We start from the raw sequence: 17,158 nt of genomic DNA, 5'->3' as shown, positions 1-17,158 counted from the left end.
TTGCATGTTTTTTGTTATGTTTTGTATAAAGACAAGTATTCCATCAAGTTTATATACAGCATGGCTATTTATGTTCAAATGATAGCAAGCAAAAATTCACAATATACAAGCAGGTCTACTGCAATAGATACAGATGCCTGTATTGCAAGGTTCCAACATAATCTTTATTATTGCCATAGGAAAACTCTTTGGATTTCAATGGTTTCTGACAAAGAACAGCTTATAGAAGTATCTTTCCTTACTTTATCACACTACCTCCTCCCCTGTACTCTAGAATGTAGATAAATGCATTTGTAACTCATAAATTAGCTTTGTTCACGTTTTTGGAAAAAAGGAATAGTCTGCTACTAATTTGAAGCAGATTCATAAATTACATAACTTAAAATTAAAATAAAAGAAGTTAACATGACAATGTGGTTAAAAAAAACATCATTAAGGTCCTAGCACCAATCTGTAAAGATGACTAGACAAGGAATCAGGATAAAGCCATTGAGGCCTACATAGCTAAAGGTCTGTAGGTGGTAACAAACAGCTTGGTTAAGGAAAAACCTATTTAGTAAGAACAATAAGATTTTGGAAGTACAAATCATTAATAGTGACAATAGATAGCATTCACTGTCAGGTTTCCTGATACACCACTTTATTCCGATTGTTTGCTTTATTCTTATTAGATGCATCATGAAATACTGGATTATTACATAGGAATAGGTTTGACACATTATTGATAATGAAAACAAAGGTGATTTAAGCCTGATTGAATTACTTGTGTGATGGCAGGGGAGATGAAAAGGGCAAGAATAGAGACAAGAACTATTGCCCGATGAAAGCGATTTTACCTATTCCATAGGCTTTAGCACAGATCCATTGTAGATTAGCAGCTATTTTTGCTCTGGCTGAATCATAGAGCTCCAAAGGGACAATCTCAACTGCACTATCTGTCAGGGCATCCATTTTTCTTCTGATGCTATCTCCAAGGGCACAAACATCAACATCCACCATCTAAAACAAAAACAATGCAACGGTTTCCATTACATTTAAAAAACACACACACAGAAGACTAGCTGCCTGAACAGCTCATTCAAATGCATCACACCAGGCACTATAGTGTAGACTGAACAACACAGGCCTTTAGACCCTCAAAAGATTTTTATTGGCTCGATCTATTCGGCAATTGAAAATGCGCCCACGCCTGAAAGACATGTACGCCCACCTTCTCCTTTGCCACCCTGCATTTCAGTTTTGCCTAAAACCACCCCCACCCTTTGCCGTTGTTACCAGCCCGTATCAGCGAGGCACGGGCACGAATCCCATCCTCATCACTGCCGTTCCGACAAAGACAAGCCGAGGCTCGGTCTCACAAGGGACCCTTCATCTCCTGCCTGCCGCAGACACCCTGTCCTCCCCGGCCCGGGAACAGCCTCACAACAAAAGCAGGTACCAAGCTGCTGCTGGAGGCTGGTCCCGCCGCCTGGCTCGCTGCCCCCGGGAATCCCTGCCGGGCTGCGGGGGGGCAGCACCTCAGGCGCCTTCCCTGGCCAGGCACTGACTGACTCGGGCTGAGATTGAGGAGAGGCCGCCCCCGTCCTCACACGCCCGCAGGCAGAGGATGGGGAAGGCGCCCCGAGGATGCCGGGGAGACAGAGGCCCCTCGACCCCCCTTGCTGCCAGGAGGCTGCTCCCCGTGGAGCCCTCCGCCCGGCCCCCGCGGCCTGTAGGCCCGGCCGCCCCCACTCACCTCGCAGGGCTACGGCAGCTTCATGCCCGGCCGCGCGCGGGCTGAGGGGCTAAAGGCCGGTCCCGGTGCGCCGCTCACACGGACCTAGGGAGCCGCCGCCGACCCGGGGCTGGCTGGCTGGCTGGCGCGCGCCCGCGCTCGCTCTCAGCCTCGAGCCCCCAGACAGCGCGCGCTGCCGGCCGCCTGCTAGGGGGGGCGGGGGCAGGACCGGCTCGCGCCCGCGTTCGAGGAAAGGGAGCGGGACCGGCGCTCGCGCTCTAGCTCTCGCGTGGGCAGCGGCCCCGCCTTTCGGGCCCTGCGCAGGCGCAAGGGCTAGAGCCTGTCATTGGCTGCCTCGTCTTCCCCAGCAACCATCCCCTGGTGCTGAGAGGCGAGGGGAGTTGTATATACAGAGCTGCCCAGGCCCAGCCTGAGCTGTACATGCTGCCATCCTTCCAAGGGGTCAGGGTACGAGGGCTGGACTGCCCAGCACATCTGCAGGGTGCCCCCGGCTACTGGAGCTGGCTCAGATCTCTGTCCTTCCCAGGCACATACATGGTCCCTTGCAGGTCTCTGCTGTGACCTTGGGACCCAGACCCTGGTGTCCCCACCCCAGGCAGTGGCTCGTAGCATTGGGGCTGCATGGGTACTGCAGCAATGGATGCACTGGGAAGGAAGTTGGTTTTGGGAATTTTTTGTTCCCAAAACTTAATGTGTCCAGCCTAGTATGTGGCTCAGGAGAAGCCAGGGCTTGTCACGCACTCCATCAATATCTGGTGTTTTGCTTAAAGCCCTAGCTCCTTATCTGGGGACAAAAATGGTTGTAGCCCTTCCGGCTGCTGAGTAAAGCTGGAAAATGTGATTCCTACCTGCTTGAAAACCTGAATGCAAATGGAAAAAAAAATGTTTTTCATTTTTTTTCAAATATGATTCTTAAGCCAACCTTATGGTTTTTGGAAACACTCATGACTTTTTAATTTAGTGTTGCCAATATTGTTTTGTTTAAAAAAAATTATAGCCAATAATTGTGTCAAAGCCCAGCAGGAAACTAAAATAGGTTCATAAGCAGTGTTGAACTGATCATTTTGTGCTACTGTTCCTGTCTATATTTTCATAAGTGATCTGTAACTAAGGCCCAGTCCTTCAGTCTGTACTGTTAGCACCCTTTGGGGTTCTGTCTGGGCTCAGGTATCCATTCTGGTAGATCCACTGCAGGATCAGTGCTCTAATGGTGACTCACATGTGCTTGAACCTAACCTAGTCACAGAGAGCCCACTGTTTGCTTGGCCACTGATCGGACAGGCCTGCTATACTCAAAACATCTCCACATATTCTTATAGTGTTGTTATAACTTTGTTTTTGTTAATGGCAGGATATGTTTCCAAGGAGTCTATTTCTGAGAGTTTTGACCCTTGGTTTACCTAGTGAACCTGAAAACACATAACTACACAGTTAGTCCCACAGAAGTAAAATCAGGCATCTAACTGCAGGTTCAAGGTCTCTTGCCTCTTATGGAACACAGAGAACTATTGGAATTATCAGATTTCTTATAATTTTCTCCATCAGGTTATTTGCCTAGAACAATTTTTCTTATTGTACTGATTTGGATGTGCCATGTACCAATGAGCTCATGATCTGTCGATGTCAAAGATGGCTTTGGTTTTTCATACTGGTGACTAGGTGACATGTTCTGAAGATTTCTTTGCAGAAAGGCAGTTTGTTCACCTGAACATGAGTTTCAATCGCAAAGCCATAGAGGGAAGTGATGTTTGGCAAGTGGAGTCTTCTGCTGATTCTTGTACTGCAGTTGCAGTTTGGTTTCTCCTACAGTCACTGAATTGAGAATTAAAAAAATGAAACTAGCAGCAAGGAACTGGAAAAATCCAAGATCATGCAAACATTATTACAGTCTGGACATGGATATAAAAACACATGGTTTGATCTGCAAAATAACCACATGTGATTTATTGATTATGCCCTGTTATGTGATGGGCCTTTTGCTAGCAGGGAGAGAAAATATGTTATCTTATTGCTTTACAAAAGTGGTAAACAGTGTTTTAGCTTCTTGCACTAAAACTACCATGCTGTTAATTATAATTTTACAGTAATTTTTAGGCAGCATAGGCAGGTAAAAAGATACCACTGCTTGTTCCAAAGAGCATGCAATCTGAGGGTCAGATCCCTGCATTCACATGGAGCCCTGTTGAAATCAGTAGGGCTCTGAGTGCCTAGGCAGTTTATAAGAGCATGGCCTAAGGGACTGATCCTGCAGTACTTAAGTGTGTAATTCTATTCACTCAATGAGTCCCACTGATGTCAATTGGGCTACTCACATGAGTAAAGTTACTCGCATGATTTAAATATCTACGGGTTTAGGTCCTTAATAAGTATATGCAGGATATTAGAGGGCTAAGGGTAATTTCTATACTTTATACAATTGCAATGGGAGACAAAGTTGATCTTTTGTAGATCTAGCATGTATCTGGCTAAAATTCAGCAAATTGAACTGAATATTTATAGCAGATTAGGAGTACGTAGTTATTTTAGTCTGCCTGATTTCATTTCTGTTCTCTGTTTGGAGAATAGAATTGCTTCAGAACAATTAAAAATAAATTGGACATCTTTGAACGATTCCACAGTTTAAAAAAAAGAACCTCTTCAGAGTGAGAATGGAGAGGATTCAACTTCATGTCTTCAAGAAGGGTGGGTCTGAACTATAGGGGTTAGCTGTGTTACTATCTCAAGCTATAACTCTGTACTCAACAGCATGGACCAAAAACTGATACATTATATGTTCTTTGCAAAGCACTTAGTTTTTGTTGGGTCTGTGTAAAATGAGTTGGTGTTTTCAGTCAATTTCATACAGGGTAGTTTTGTGATGTTGCCATCACCATAACTGATACTCTTGTTGCTAGGTTAGGGATAAAGGGCCTGAACTAACTTGCAAAGAAAATCAATGAGAATGTTTCCATTTACTTCAGTGAATATTGAATTGGGCCCTAAATATGCTTTAGAAACAGAATTAACCCCTGGGCCAGATAGAGGATATCTTTAGGGTGGGATTGGGGCACGTTTTGCAGGGGAAGCTTGAACTGCTGCTGCACTTGCAGTATCTATTGTATTGATAAACAGAGGGCTCGGGTGCCCAGATCTGTCAGTCTGGCACAAAATTCACTCCAGAGTTATAAAGCATATTTTTAAAACTTGCTTCTTATAGGTAATCTGTCAAGGTGTATCTGAGCCAAACCCAGGTACCTCCGTGGACAAACCAATGGAAACTTTTGGTTCAAAACTACAGAAGCTTAGAAGAAAACCAAAGCTATGGAGAAATCTAATGATGAGAACAAGAAGTTTTTCCAGTTGTACAGACATGACCAATAGTTCATGCTGTATCATCAGAGATAACTTACTTGAACCTCCACTTAACCCTAACATTACTTTGTACTCAACTGCAATTTTTACCCTTGCTGTCTTCCACTCCTGATGTAAAATGTACTATGACTTCTTCCAGCATGGTAGTATCTTGTAACTGCCTTACTTAGGGGACTTGTGTTCTAACATGGAAACAAAAATTGATGCTTGCAGAAGCTCTGGATCTGATGATCAAGTGGCTTGTCAGGCACTCAACACTGCCTGATGTTCTGGTAATGCTGGCATTCTCAAAACCACGTAAGTGATGAAAAGCCTGTATTTAAAATGGGAGGGATATCAGTGAGTTGTTAAACGTGTTTGCTTTTGCCATGAGAATGTTAATGACTATCCCATGTTCTGCAGCATTAAGTAGTAGCAAACTTATTATTCACATACCAATTGCTCCTAGCCCCTTCCTGCGCTATAATATTTGGTTTAAGACTTAGCTGCTGAAGAGTGTTAATTTATTGCTTTTTCATATGAAATCATTTTTCTCTTATGATGATTTCTTTATCATTTGTCAGAGTGGGTGTAAATATACACTCAGGACTGTTATGCAACTCATTTTTCCAGTACTCTGAGATAATTAGCTAGTATGTGCTACCTTTGTATCAAAACATGGCACCTTTCCCAGTGATATTGTAGCTAGCAAAGCTAGAACCATGCTCTTGATTTCCTTGCCTTTTTGGAAGAATGCTTGGAATTTTACTTTCTGGAGCTTTTTTTTTTAACACACAAACCAGTTTGGCTCTTCCAAAGGGCAAAAAATCAACTTGTACCAGCCCAATGATACATGGAGGTAAATTCACAATGCAACACATTGGTATTTCTGCAGCACTGCAACTATCTTCGATATCACTGTCATAGGTCATTCAGCTGCAAAGACTGAATGAACTGAGCCCACCCACTAGTGGCACTAATTGGCACCTTTTGTAGGCAGTCTCATTAGAGAGGCCAAGAACTGAACAGGCAGTGGGGTATTCAAATGCTCTCAGCACATCAGATCCCCTCAGATCAGAGATGAGGCATAGTGGTGGAAGATGACATAAAAAGTTTACACTGCCACTGTCTGTCCAGCATCTGCTCTATGGATCAGTGAAGATTCCAGTAGCTGGGGCTTTGTCACTCATCCATCTTTCACCCACACTAAATTCACAAAAATGGGCAGGGAGGATTTGTGACTTGGGCATTTTGTCACACTGGATAACTCTGGCTAGTAAACGTAGCAGCCGCACCACATACAGCCTACCACCTCCTAAGAACACTCTGTTCTCATTCAGGTTGTTTGGGTTTTTTTTAATTGCTGTATTGAGGCCATGTTGCCTGGGAGGACAGAACACTGGACTGAGACTCAGGGCACCTGGGTTCTATTCCTGGCTCCATCACCAGCTCCATTCCGTGACCTTGCAGAAGTCTCTGTGCCCATTTCCCCATCTGTAAAACTGGGGTAACGATACTGACCTTTTTTAAAGTGCTTTAAGAGCTACTGATGTAAAGTGCTATATAAGAGCTAGGTGCAGTTATTATATGAAGCTCTCAAAGCACTTTGCCAAAGGCAAGTGTTATCCCCATTTTAGGGATTAGGAACGATAAGGAATCCAAAATGATAGAGCCAATCACTGGCTGAGTAGGGAAGTTCTTCCTCTCCCAACCCCCTCAAAAATGGTTCATAATATATCAAGGTTTTCCATACCCAAGGTATAAATGATATAAAGGTTGGTTTGCTTCTGGCAGCTTGGCCACAGTGCAAAGAAGAAACCACCACATTGGTGTCTCATACTCCAGCTCTCTCTTCCTTCCAGCTGGTTCCTTCCAGGAATCAGCTGTCTGCTGCTGGTGTCGCTCATTAGCATTTCTGTGGGAGCACCTGCCAATCCTCCTGTCTCCTTCAGGAGCATGCTGGGTTGGTTGGCTTTATCTGGAAGTTGTTTTAACTGTATCCCTGCCTTCATCTCTGCACAATTGTTCTTGCCTATACGCTGTCGGGGATGGCCTGGGAGAGTGTCAGTAAAACAACAGATTTTTTTCCATCATCATGCCATTAGGTTTTAATATAACTCTAAAACATACTCAATCAAGTAAATAAATAAAATACGGTATTTATGACAGCACATTGGCAAATGCGACCTGATAATCCTATATGACATGAATATGAAATAAGAAATTAGGCAGGGCCTTAATTCAGCTGTTGCCTTGACAGTTTTTAAATGTCTTTTTCTCCCCCATGTACAAAATCATATCTCATGACAGTTCATTATGTATCCATCCTTTAGGAAGAGAGATCAGAATAATAGTCTTAGTAATACAGGAACTGTCATAGTGCAATTATCAATAACACAGGAACAGATTCTATAGTGTAATGCAGTTATCAGTGATTACTTAGCTTCAGATACATAATGCATCAGAAATATGCGATAGCCTGTTTTCTTTGGGGAAGTAAGAATAGACCACATGCAACAAAGAGATTATTTTACAGAAAAAAATAGTGAAGATATTCTATTAATGATGCAGACAAAATAAAGCGTATCCTAATCCATTTAATAATTAAGATATAAAATGTAAATAAAGCCCAGAAACTACACTGATGGGATCCATATAGTTATCTAGGCACAGGCTAATTTCCCTCATTTGAAATGTGTTGTATTTCAGAGTGTCATCATAGTAGCACAATTATTTCAAAAACTATTTTCACTGTTTTTAAGCCTGGAGGAATTTCCCACCAAGAGTTTGTAGGTTTCAGGCTATGGCCACACTTCAGCATTCCTCTTGTATGCTAACTCTAACAGCAAAATCAGTGAAGTTGACTTAACTTGTAAGTGAATAAGGAGCGTGGTGCTGAAGGTGCTGACTACAAACATGTTCCAGAAAGGGGCATCTTATCCATTTATTGTTCATTGCACCAATATGCTCATCATCTTACTCAAATACTATTACTACTAAGCACTTATCTTCGAAGAGCTTAACCAACATGAATGAATCAGTTATTGGCAGGGATGCTGTCCTTTTTCCTATTTTTCTCTAATTCTTTTCTTAAGCCTCCCAGTTCTTCCACCTCTCCTGTTTGATTTACCAAAGGTGAAGAATGTGTGATTTTTCTCTCACTCAGAATTGTGATAGTACTTAATAAGTAGAGCTTTAGTGAAGAAGTCAGTGGGGTTTAATTTTATTAAAATTGGACAGTATTATATAAAAATACCTTGCATACAGTCAGGTCATGTGTTTCGTATAGTTGCAGAGTTACATCATGTTGTTTTTCAGGAGTATAATGGTGCAACAGTACTTACAAACCAGTTTGGTTTTCCATAAAGAGTTCCATAGAAGGTATTTTTTAGCATCCTATTTTTGCCTTTGTTCTTGTTTTTCCAGTCCCACCCCAGAGATACAGGGCAGGGGCTATATTTCCCTACGCATTTGGAAAGTTTTTTGGGTGTTTCCACAATCTAATAAGAAACATTAAAATCAAAGTCAGATAATTCCCAGATGGGTAAAACAAAACCCATGTGGCTACTTCAACTGCTTTCTGGTGGAAATTATTCATTTATTTTACATTTACTATATATTTAAAAACAAAAATAGTTTTCTTGTAGAGCACTTGTTTTCTGAAAAATACCTTGGAAAGTAAAAGTCCACCATATTGTAAATGACTAATCCCAACATTTATACTATTTAAATATGATTTGAATGCAACAATTAATGGAAGGGCAGAAAAATGAATAAGACAAAATATCTAATTGAAGTGCCACACCCCCACATGCTCAGGTCCGTTCCACTCTGAGTGGCATGTTCTGATATACACAGCAGCATCTTCATGCCAATTTAGGAGTATCTTTTTCATGGACAGAGGTGTACAAGTCTTTCTCTTTTACGCAGCAAAATTAGTGGTACTCATGTACTCATTGATGGCTAAAACTTCTCCATTAAGCCAGATTTTAGCAGGGCACATCTGATTGTCTTTTCGGCATATTCTGAAAGGGATGGGGGAAATCTGCCCTTTCTAGGTGATGCTCTTTGGGCAGGGACTGTGTCTTACATTAGTCTGGGAAGCACCATGGACACCACTGGGTCTGTTGAAATAATCGCCTCAGGAAACTTATTCATGTGCCTCTGGTCTATCCTGGTGAAAGTTGCATCTGAGCAACCTGAGAGGCATTGGCAGAGCTAGATGAAGGAAGACAGAATGGCATCTACTCCTGATATGCCTTCCCCTAACCCATGTTATTAGCTTCTGCACTTTCATGAGTATCAGGTTAAGCCACCGTTTAAAAACAAGAACAGTTTTTCCTTTTGAGCAAGTCAGAATAGCCCCGCCGCCCCCAATTTGTTTGTTTTAACTACGAGGCAGGGAAAGATTAGAGAAGAGAAGGCAAGATTTGAAGGCAAATCAGCTGCAAAGTCACAACCTCATCCTGCATTAAGAACCAGGAGACAGACACCAGCATCCCTGCAGAGGCTCACTGACTTCACAGGTCTTCCAACTGCCTGGCTCTCCCCCTTCCTGTTCTTTCTTGCAACAGGGATACTGCAAGCTGTAGCCTTGTGGCTGAAAGACAGCACTGGGAGTCACAAGACGAGTATTCTACTTCCAGCTATGCCACAGACCATCTGAGAGAGCTGGGGCATGTCCCAACCTTTCCCAGGCCTGTTTTGCCATCTGCAAAAAGCTGGTAATACTCCCCATCTCACATGGGGATGTACAGCTGAGTATCTGAGTGCTTTAAGACGCTTGAGTGGAAAGCGCTGTAGCAGGGTAAATTACCTGCACTATTAACTTACTGGAGGTGACTGCACTTTTGGCCTTTTCTGCCTGAATCTTTGCAGTCTCCTTAATCACCTGGTAGTCAAGCGCCTCCCTGCAGAAGCAAACACAGCCACTTTCGTAGCGCTTCACACAGCTGCTCACCGACACAGGCTTTGGCCTCCAACCCACAATCTCTGACTCATTCCCAGTGAATGACTGCTGCAAATGTGGTGGATATGAGCATAGCAAGCATTGCTATGGCAACCACTAAATGAATCACAATCATTTTATAATGTGACATCACCAAAAAGCAAAAGGGGGGGGAAGGAAGGGGGTGTGTGAAGTATTTCCAGGTAGAGCAGTCTGTGTGTGTTGAGCTCTTGACAATCTCTATTGTGTGCATAAGTGCAGGGAAGTGCCCTCTGCCTCCACTTGCAGTAGAGATAGGATGAAAACAGCAAGTGGCTAGGTGGGATTTTTTACCACTTGTTCATTAAAGAACGAACATTATGTCTGCAGAAGACATTTCAGTTTTGTTTTCTTCCCCCAGGGTAACATTTTGGTTGCCAGCCAGTTCCTGAAGCATGGAGAGTATTTCTATTTTCTGTGTGCATCTGCATAATTAGAATGAACTAAGAACAACTGAATCCACTTAAATTTCTGCTTTGTTCCTTGACAAAAGCTGACCTCTGGATGATATTTTCAATCTGCTGTAAAAAGGTCACCTCCAGGGCAGAATTTAGGATGGGGAATCCAAATGGTACAGCCTCTGGGGTTCCACAACAGACAGGATATAAACCCTGCTAACATAACAGATCATTGGTTCAAGCCCCTCTGACTGAAACTGGTCTGATTTAACTATAACTGGGGGGAAGACCCCCATAAAAGACTAGCCAAAACAATCTCTCATTTATATGTGGTTTTAGGCCTCATCCGGAGTAACTAAATCAGTTTAAAAATCAATCTTGTTAAACAGTGCTAACCCCTAATGTAGATGCACTTAAATCAGTTTAACTCTTCTTAGCTTACTTTGATTTAGCTTATGTAAACCAGAGAGCTAGAAGCCTTACAGGGAAGCAATTCTGAATCCTCCTAAGCAGAAAGGGGCTCAGAAGGAATCTAGCAGCTAAGCAGGTTTCATTTACATGAATTAGAATTTTGATGATCCATAGTTCCAGATAGGCCAGTGTCTCCAAATATTGCAGATGAAGATGCTAACAGGACCGATTTTTAAGTCAATCTAGTTAAACCAATGCACTTTTCTAACACGGCCTCAGATTATTTTCTCCGTAGATGTAGGGCCTAATTCTGCATTCCTTGTACAAAAGGGCTGGTCCATATGGGGAAATTTACCAGCATTACTATACCAATACAATTATTTCCCACGTGCACGGTCTTATCCAGAACAACAGTGGCCTTTTATCAGTTTTTCTTGTACAGAAGAAAAGGCCACTGATATTCTGAGCTGTCCACATGGGGAGGTATACAGGTATAATTATACCAGTAGTAATGCTGGTAAATTTCCCCCAAATTGTCATTTGCTCTACCTGAGCCCCAAGTCGTGGGTGCTGCTGGCAGTCTTTTTATAGTGTGGGATGTGGAGCTTGTCCCTGTGTGCGAGAGGTGGAGTCCGGGCACTCGTCCAGGCTAGCTGTTAAATTTATTTTTTACATTGAGATTTCTTTGAATAAACAAAACAAAACAAAACTAGAGTTTGAGGGCCTGGTTCTCAATTGCCCTACATCATTTACAAGCAATACAATGCTAACTTGGTATCTTTCGTGACCCAAGGTGCAGGACAATCAGAAAATCAGGCTCCAGGTGTTCCAGGAATGCATGTCAGATCAGAATTTGAATTTTTTTTTATTAACATGTTGCTGCCATCACTTCTTTAGCCTTTCAAACAAGAGATGGCTTCTGGAGCCTAGAGAAATGAATGTACAGGATTAAACTAGATGGAACAGTAACTAGGAAGCTGTATATCTAGAAATAGGAAACCCTGCTGTTGTTAGGGTGACCAGACAGCAAATGTGAAAAATCGGGATGGGGGACAGGGGTAATAGCAGCCTACATAAGAAAAAGACCCCAAAATTGGGACTGTCCTTATAAAAATCGGGACACCTGGTCACCCTAGCTGTTAATGTGTTAAGACAAACAATCATGTCTTTAAACATGAGAAGAAAGTTGAAAGTTATTACTGCAGTGATAGTTGCCTGATAAAACAGACAAGTTACACACTGAACTCATGAGAAAAGCTAGTTTGATCTAAAAGAACATAACTGTCAATTAGCAAGTCAAACTGTCTCTCTTGCCAATGCGATATACCCCCATTAGGTGTAGTCAGAAGATTTTAAAAAAATCCTGATCTATGTTCCCAGCACTAGTTTTAGTTATTAACAACCAAAACAGTTTTAAATACTTGCTTGACTTTTTAATCAACCTTCACGTTGGATGGTACACAGACTCATCAGTTTTGCTTTCTGGTTCTCATGCACTAGCACAATGCTGCAATACATGGCTACAGGGGAATAGCAGAACCATAAGTCCAATCATAAGATTCTCTTCTTATATTTAAAAGCGTGTTTTATAACTTTTTTTTTTCTCCCACATGAAACTTACATTTGGCCCCAGGTTTTCTGTCTCTTTAAGGGCTTCTGACTTTATGCACCAGGCTTAGGCAAGTGCTTATCTCAGCTCCTTGTTGATATCAACACTTACTATTATTGTCCTTTTATTTGCACATCCTTCCTCCTCTGACTCTTACTAGTGGTGGTAGCATAGCAACCTCTATTGATGGCTTCCCAACAGTTCCGCAGTGATAGCCACTCAATAACTGACACACTGGTTCATCGGTGAAGGCTACTCCTCTCTCTTTGCTTAGGCTCTAAACCCAAGGGGAGAGAAAGGGCCAGAAGAGGAGAGAGCTTTGTCATAGCCTGTAAAACCTACCTACCGTCTTCCTTCTTTGTGATTCAGGACCTGACTAGCAACACCAACAGCCCAACCACTGCATGTGCAGGGCTCAGGGCAGCAGGTCTTGCATGTTAAATCATGAAATCCTGGTCCTCCAGCTCCTTTGAGAAAAGAAAAATAAAATGCAAATAACATCAGATGAATGGCTGGAAAGCCTGATAATACTGGGTGGGGGCTATATTGCCTCCCTCCCAAATTGAGCTGAGACAAGCAGCCATCTGTTCAGGACAGGTTCCATCAATCTGACATTTCTGCCCCCAGGGGTGAGAAATAACTAAGTAATCTATTGTGCCCCAGTCACCTAATTTGTGACTTTCACCATCAAATATTTATTAGCAGTTATAATGAAGAGAAAGCTTTAGCATTAACAATGGAAGCTTTAGGTAAACCCTGCTATGGATAAATCAATCCTTAAGCAGACATTAAAATGAAGGAGGATTAAAACAACATCCTTTTTCGTGAGAAACTACCCGGAGGATCATTTTGCACATGAGAAGCTGTGAAATCCTTTTGATCTCAGATGCAAGTGTCACACCATGTGACACATTTCATCACTTTGTTCCTGGCTCTTTCCTAGGCCATACCCGAAGCATGACTTCCGTCCTCGAATCCTGCAGTTCATTTACAGTCAAAACTCCCAATGAAGCACTGGAAGATTTAGCGCATCATGCACATCCAGAGTTAAGAGTTATTATGGCAGTAATAATGCAAACCTACTTTTGAGTAATAGCTGCTTGTTCACCAATATACAAGTATATATAATACACCAACACTTTATAATGAAATTTCTAAAATGGCTATTGATAGCATCTTACGTACTCTTCTTCGGTAAGCCTTTTACCAAAGCCAGAACTAAACTTGTTTACTGTGTGTATTGTATGTAACTATGTATGCATGTGCTGTCCAGTATGTCCAACGATGAATACCACTGCAGTGTTGTTTGTTTTGTAATTGAACAGTTTATAATTAGAGAGGCAAGGAAGTTTTAACTGGCCCTGATTCCATAAGCAAAGGTGGGTATATGAGATGGATGAGGAGCTGCCACGTAATCATCTAAGCATACTGAAATGTAATAATTTGATGAACACTGCACGCGACCTGGTCAGTGAAGTTATTGTATAGTGGATAGTAAGACTTGCTTGTATAAATGCACTGATCTCGCTTAGTAGATGCTCTGGGAAGAACAAACAGGAAGGCAAGGAAATGGGTCCCCAGATGAGAACACCCCAAACACACATGAATGACAACGGCCTACTTCCAGACTCCAGGCCAAAGTGACACAGCTGTTTTGCCAGGCTGGGAGACTGGAGATCAAAAGAACAGGAAACAGTTGAAAAACCTTCCTCAGGACAAATGAGGCCCATTGTCCGAGCTGCCCAGGGAGAGACCAACTGACGGAGGAGAGACTCTGGAGGAGCTGGAAAGCATTGGTCCCTAGCTCCAGGGAAGGATAAGCCTTAGGAAAAGGCAGTCATGCATATAGCCTGGTTCATTGTTTTAAGGTCTTTTCTCTGAAATGCTTTTGTTCTAAATAAATACTTTGCTCTAAAGGGGCTGTTTGGTTTCTGGATACTATCATCAGGGCCGGCTCTAGCCATTTCGCTGCCCCAAGCACGGCGGGACACCGTGGGGAGCGCTCTGCGGCTCGCCGGTCCCGTGGCTCCGGTGGACCTCCCTCAGGCATGCCTGCGGAGGGTCCGCTGGACCTCCCGGCAACCGGCAGAGCGCCCCCCGCGGCATACCGCCCCAAGCACGCACTTGGCGCGCTGGGGCCTGGAGCTGGCCCTGACTATCGTCATTGCTCTAGAGGGAACAAAACTGCAGGGTCTGAACTGAAGTCAGACCTGCTGAGATAATCACTGTTGATATACTGCATCCCAGGGGCCATTCTGAGTGTGAGAGAATTGCATGATTCCAGATGGCTAAAGGCCCAAGACCTAGGGAGTGGGGGGCTGTTTCAAGGGACCAGGAGCCGTCAGAGGTGTAGTTAGTGGCAGTAAATGGAACATATACAGCAGTGAGATTGGGACAGTGGTGAAGTACCAAGAGCAGCGAAAGCAAATACAGCAGAGGGAAAAAAAAAAAAAAAAAAAAAAAAAAAGAGAGAAAACCAGCCCTATATTCTTTGTCAGGAAGAGAATGGGGAAAAGATGGACATGAAGGATGAGTTACAAGCCAACTCTAGAAAAGTCAGGAGGTGGAGTTATGCAGACAGGCAGCTTAACTCTCAAGAGCTGAGCACAGGACCCTCCTTAGGCATAGGCAACATAGGCAGCTGCGTAGGGCACCTGAAAATTTGGGGCACCACTGGGTCTTAGTGTCCACCCTCTTGTTTTCCTATCCCTGTTCTGACCCTTCCTGCAGGCTCCCACAGATGGCTGCTCTAGCCTGGTGAGTCTTCCTTGGGAGGGAATCTAGTAGTTAAAAGTGAAAAAACCTCCAGCCTGCCAGATCTATTAGCACAACATTGAAACTGTTAAAGAGACATTCAAGGGGTAATAAAGCCATTTAACAGGCATTTGCCAACCCCAAGGTATATACTGACAGGTTTCAGAGTGGTAGTCCTGTTAGTCTGTATCAGCAAAAGCAAGGATGAGTCCTTGTGTCACCTCAAAGACTAACAAATTATTTGGGCATAAGCTTTTGTGGACTAGAACCCATTTCATCAGATGTCCACGAAAGCTTATGCCCAAATACATTTTTATGCTGTCAGTTTCTGACTTTACTGACAAAAACAGTTGTGCATTAATTTAATATTTACACTGAACATGTCAGTCTACAGGACCTTAGTTTAAAATTTGCTTTAAAAATATTTCATTAGTGAGCTGGTGAAGATTATAAAATCACATTTCTAAAAATGCTTGCATAGAGTTTTAGATGCACAATCATCTTTAGCCTTAAATGCGTGGATCTTCAGACATAGTTTTTTAATTAAATCCTTCAAAAGACCTCCCTTATCTAAAATACACATTTTAATTACTATAGTTGAGAAAAAAAAAGTGCTTCCAAGTCTTCCTGTCCTTTCTGTCCATCCCTTCACCACCTCTCCCCCCACTCCCCACTGAAGAGAGCCCTTAAAGGGACAACAGTCCTTCCCTTCCAGATAGCTGGACAAAGAGTTCCCTTTCTTTACTTCTGACTATCCGACAAACTAGTTTTAAAAGAACCCTCCAGCAAAATCAGTACCTTAGTAAGACAAAATCCTTGTTATACCTAAAATCTTTGGAAACATATTTTTTTAAAGTTGGTGAAATTTCATAACCATGTCTCTTGTTATGGAGATCACACAACGTAAATTACTGTTCCCTTTTTCTAAAAGCAATGAACATTGTTATGAACACACTAAACCTCTCTGATTAATTTAAAAGAATGTCTTTGTTTCAGTGAGTTAAATATGTAGTAATCTGGAATGCTGGCTTAAGATTTGAGTACATTTAAAATATAAATTCAACTGAGAAATACTGATGAAGAAAATGTAAAACAGAGAAGAGCTGCATCATGTATTCCATTATATATAATGTTGTATTCAGCAGGACAGCTGACTCACCCTTACTATGAAGTTTTTGCAAATAAATCTCTGACAAACTTCAGGGCATATCAAAAAACCTGTGACTGACATTTTTTATTCTCAAATTTTAGTGCTTTTAATTAGGTACTTTCTTCATGTCCATTCTGCATGAGGGAGAGGGCATGGAAGTCTCTGCGGGGAACTATGACTCTCCGCCACCATGAGGCAGGCTGGGCATCTCATTATCCTTTGCTGTCAAGTCCCTCCTCCCCCTCCCCCACCAGGCTGTGAGCTTGGGCTGCCATCCGGCATAGGGGCACCAGTTTAATAATACTGCGTAGGGCCCCATAAATCCTAAGGACGGCCCTGGCTGAGCACATCAGTTAAGCCAGTGTATTCTGACCATCAGGAAAGGAACCAAGGACCAGCACAGCACTGGACTGAGGCGGGAGGAAATAGACCAGAGATCTGCGTGTTGTAGCTGCCAGAGGTCATGACACCAACAGGCCAACTCCCAAGGCTCAGCTACTGGCATGGAGCCACAGCAGGTGAGCATATCGATATTCAGGCTGGAGGAGGGCTGGGATGCTGGCCCTCCAATGCAGCAGGCTAATCAGGAGGATATAGCCCCAAAGGGAATGTAAAATGTACATGCGACTGAATTCACACTCCAGCTATCTGTGCACCCCGAGAGTAAAATACAGCCAGATCCCCAATAGAACAAATGTCCCTGAGTCAGATGGGGAGGAAGCATGTGTTTCCAGAGGGGACCCTGACCCCACTCAGGAGATGGGCAGAGACTGGAACTCAGCTC

At 42.9% G+C, this 17,158-nt stretch overlaps 1 protein-coding gene across 5 annotated transcripts in view; it reads right to left on the bottom strand.

Annotated features, from left to right (window-relative positions):
- Nucleotides 1-1,841, bottom strand: part of CAMSAP1 (calmodulin regulated spectrin associated protein 1) — a 45,463-nt gene extending 43,622 nt beyond the window's left edge. For 3 of the 5 annotated variants that reach the window (XM_030535486.1, XM_030535491.1, XM_030535490.1), the window contains exons 1-2: nucleotides 1,736-1,841; nucleotides 837-999 (exon numbers count right to left, since the gene is read on the bottom strand). In XM_030535486.1, the coding sequence (XP_030391346.1) occupies nucleotides 837-999 (163 nt within the window). In that variant the 5' untranslated portion in view covers nucleotides 1,736-1,841. Of the gene's footprint in view, nucleotides 1-836; nucleotides 1,000-1,275; nucleotides 1,321-1,438; nucleotides 1,456-1,735 lie in introns of those variants that run through there. The other 2 variants (XM_030535488.1, XM_030535487.1) reach the window with 2 other exon arrangements.
- Between the last annotated feature and the right edge of the window lie 15,317 nt (nucleotides 1,842-17,158).

This window comes from Gopherus evgoodei, chromosome 16 (genome assembly GCF_007399415.2).
Source record: "Gopherus evgoodei ecotype Sinaloan lineage chromosome 16, rGopEvg1_v1.p, whole genome shotgun sequence".
NCBI classification, from domain to species: domain Eukaryota; kingdom Metazoa; phylum Chordata; order Testudines; family Testudinidae; genus Gopherus; species Gopherus evgoodei.
This window is presented reverse-complemented; position numbering and strand designations above follow the sequence as displayed.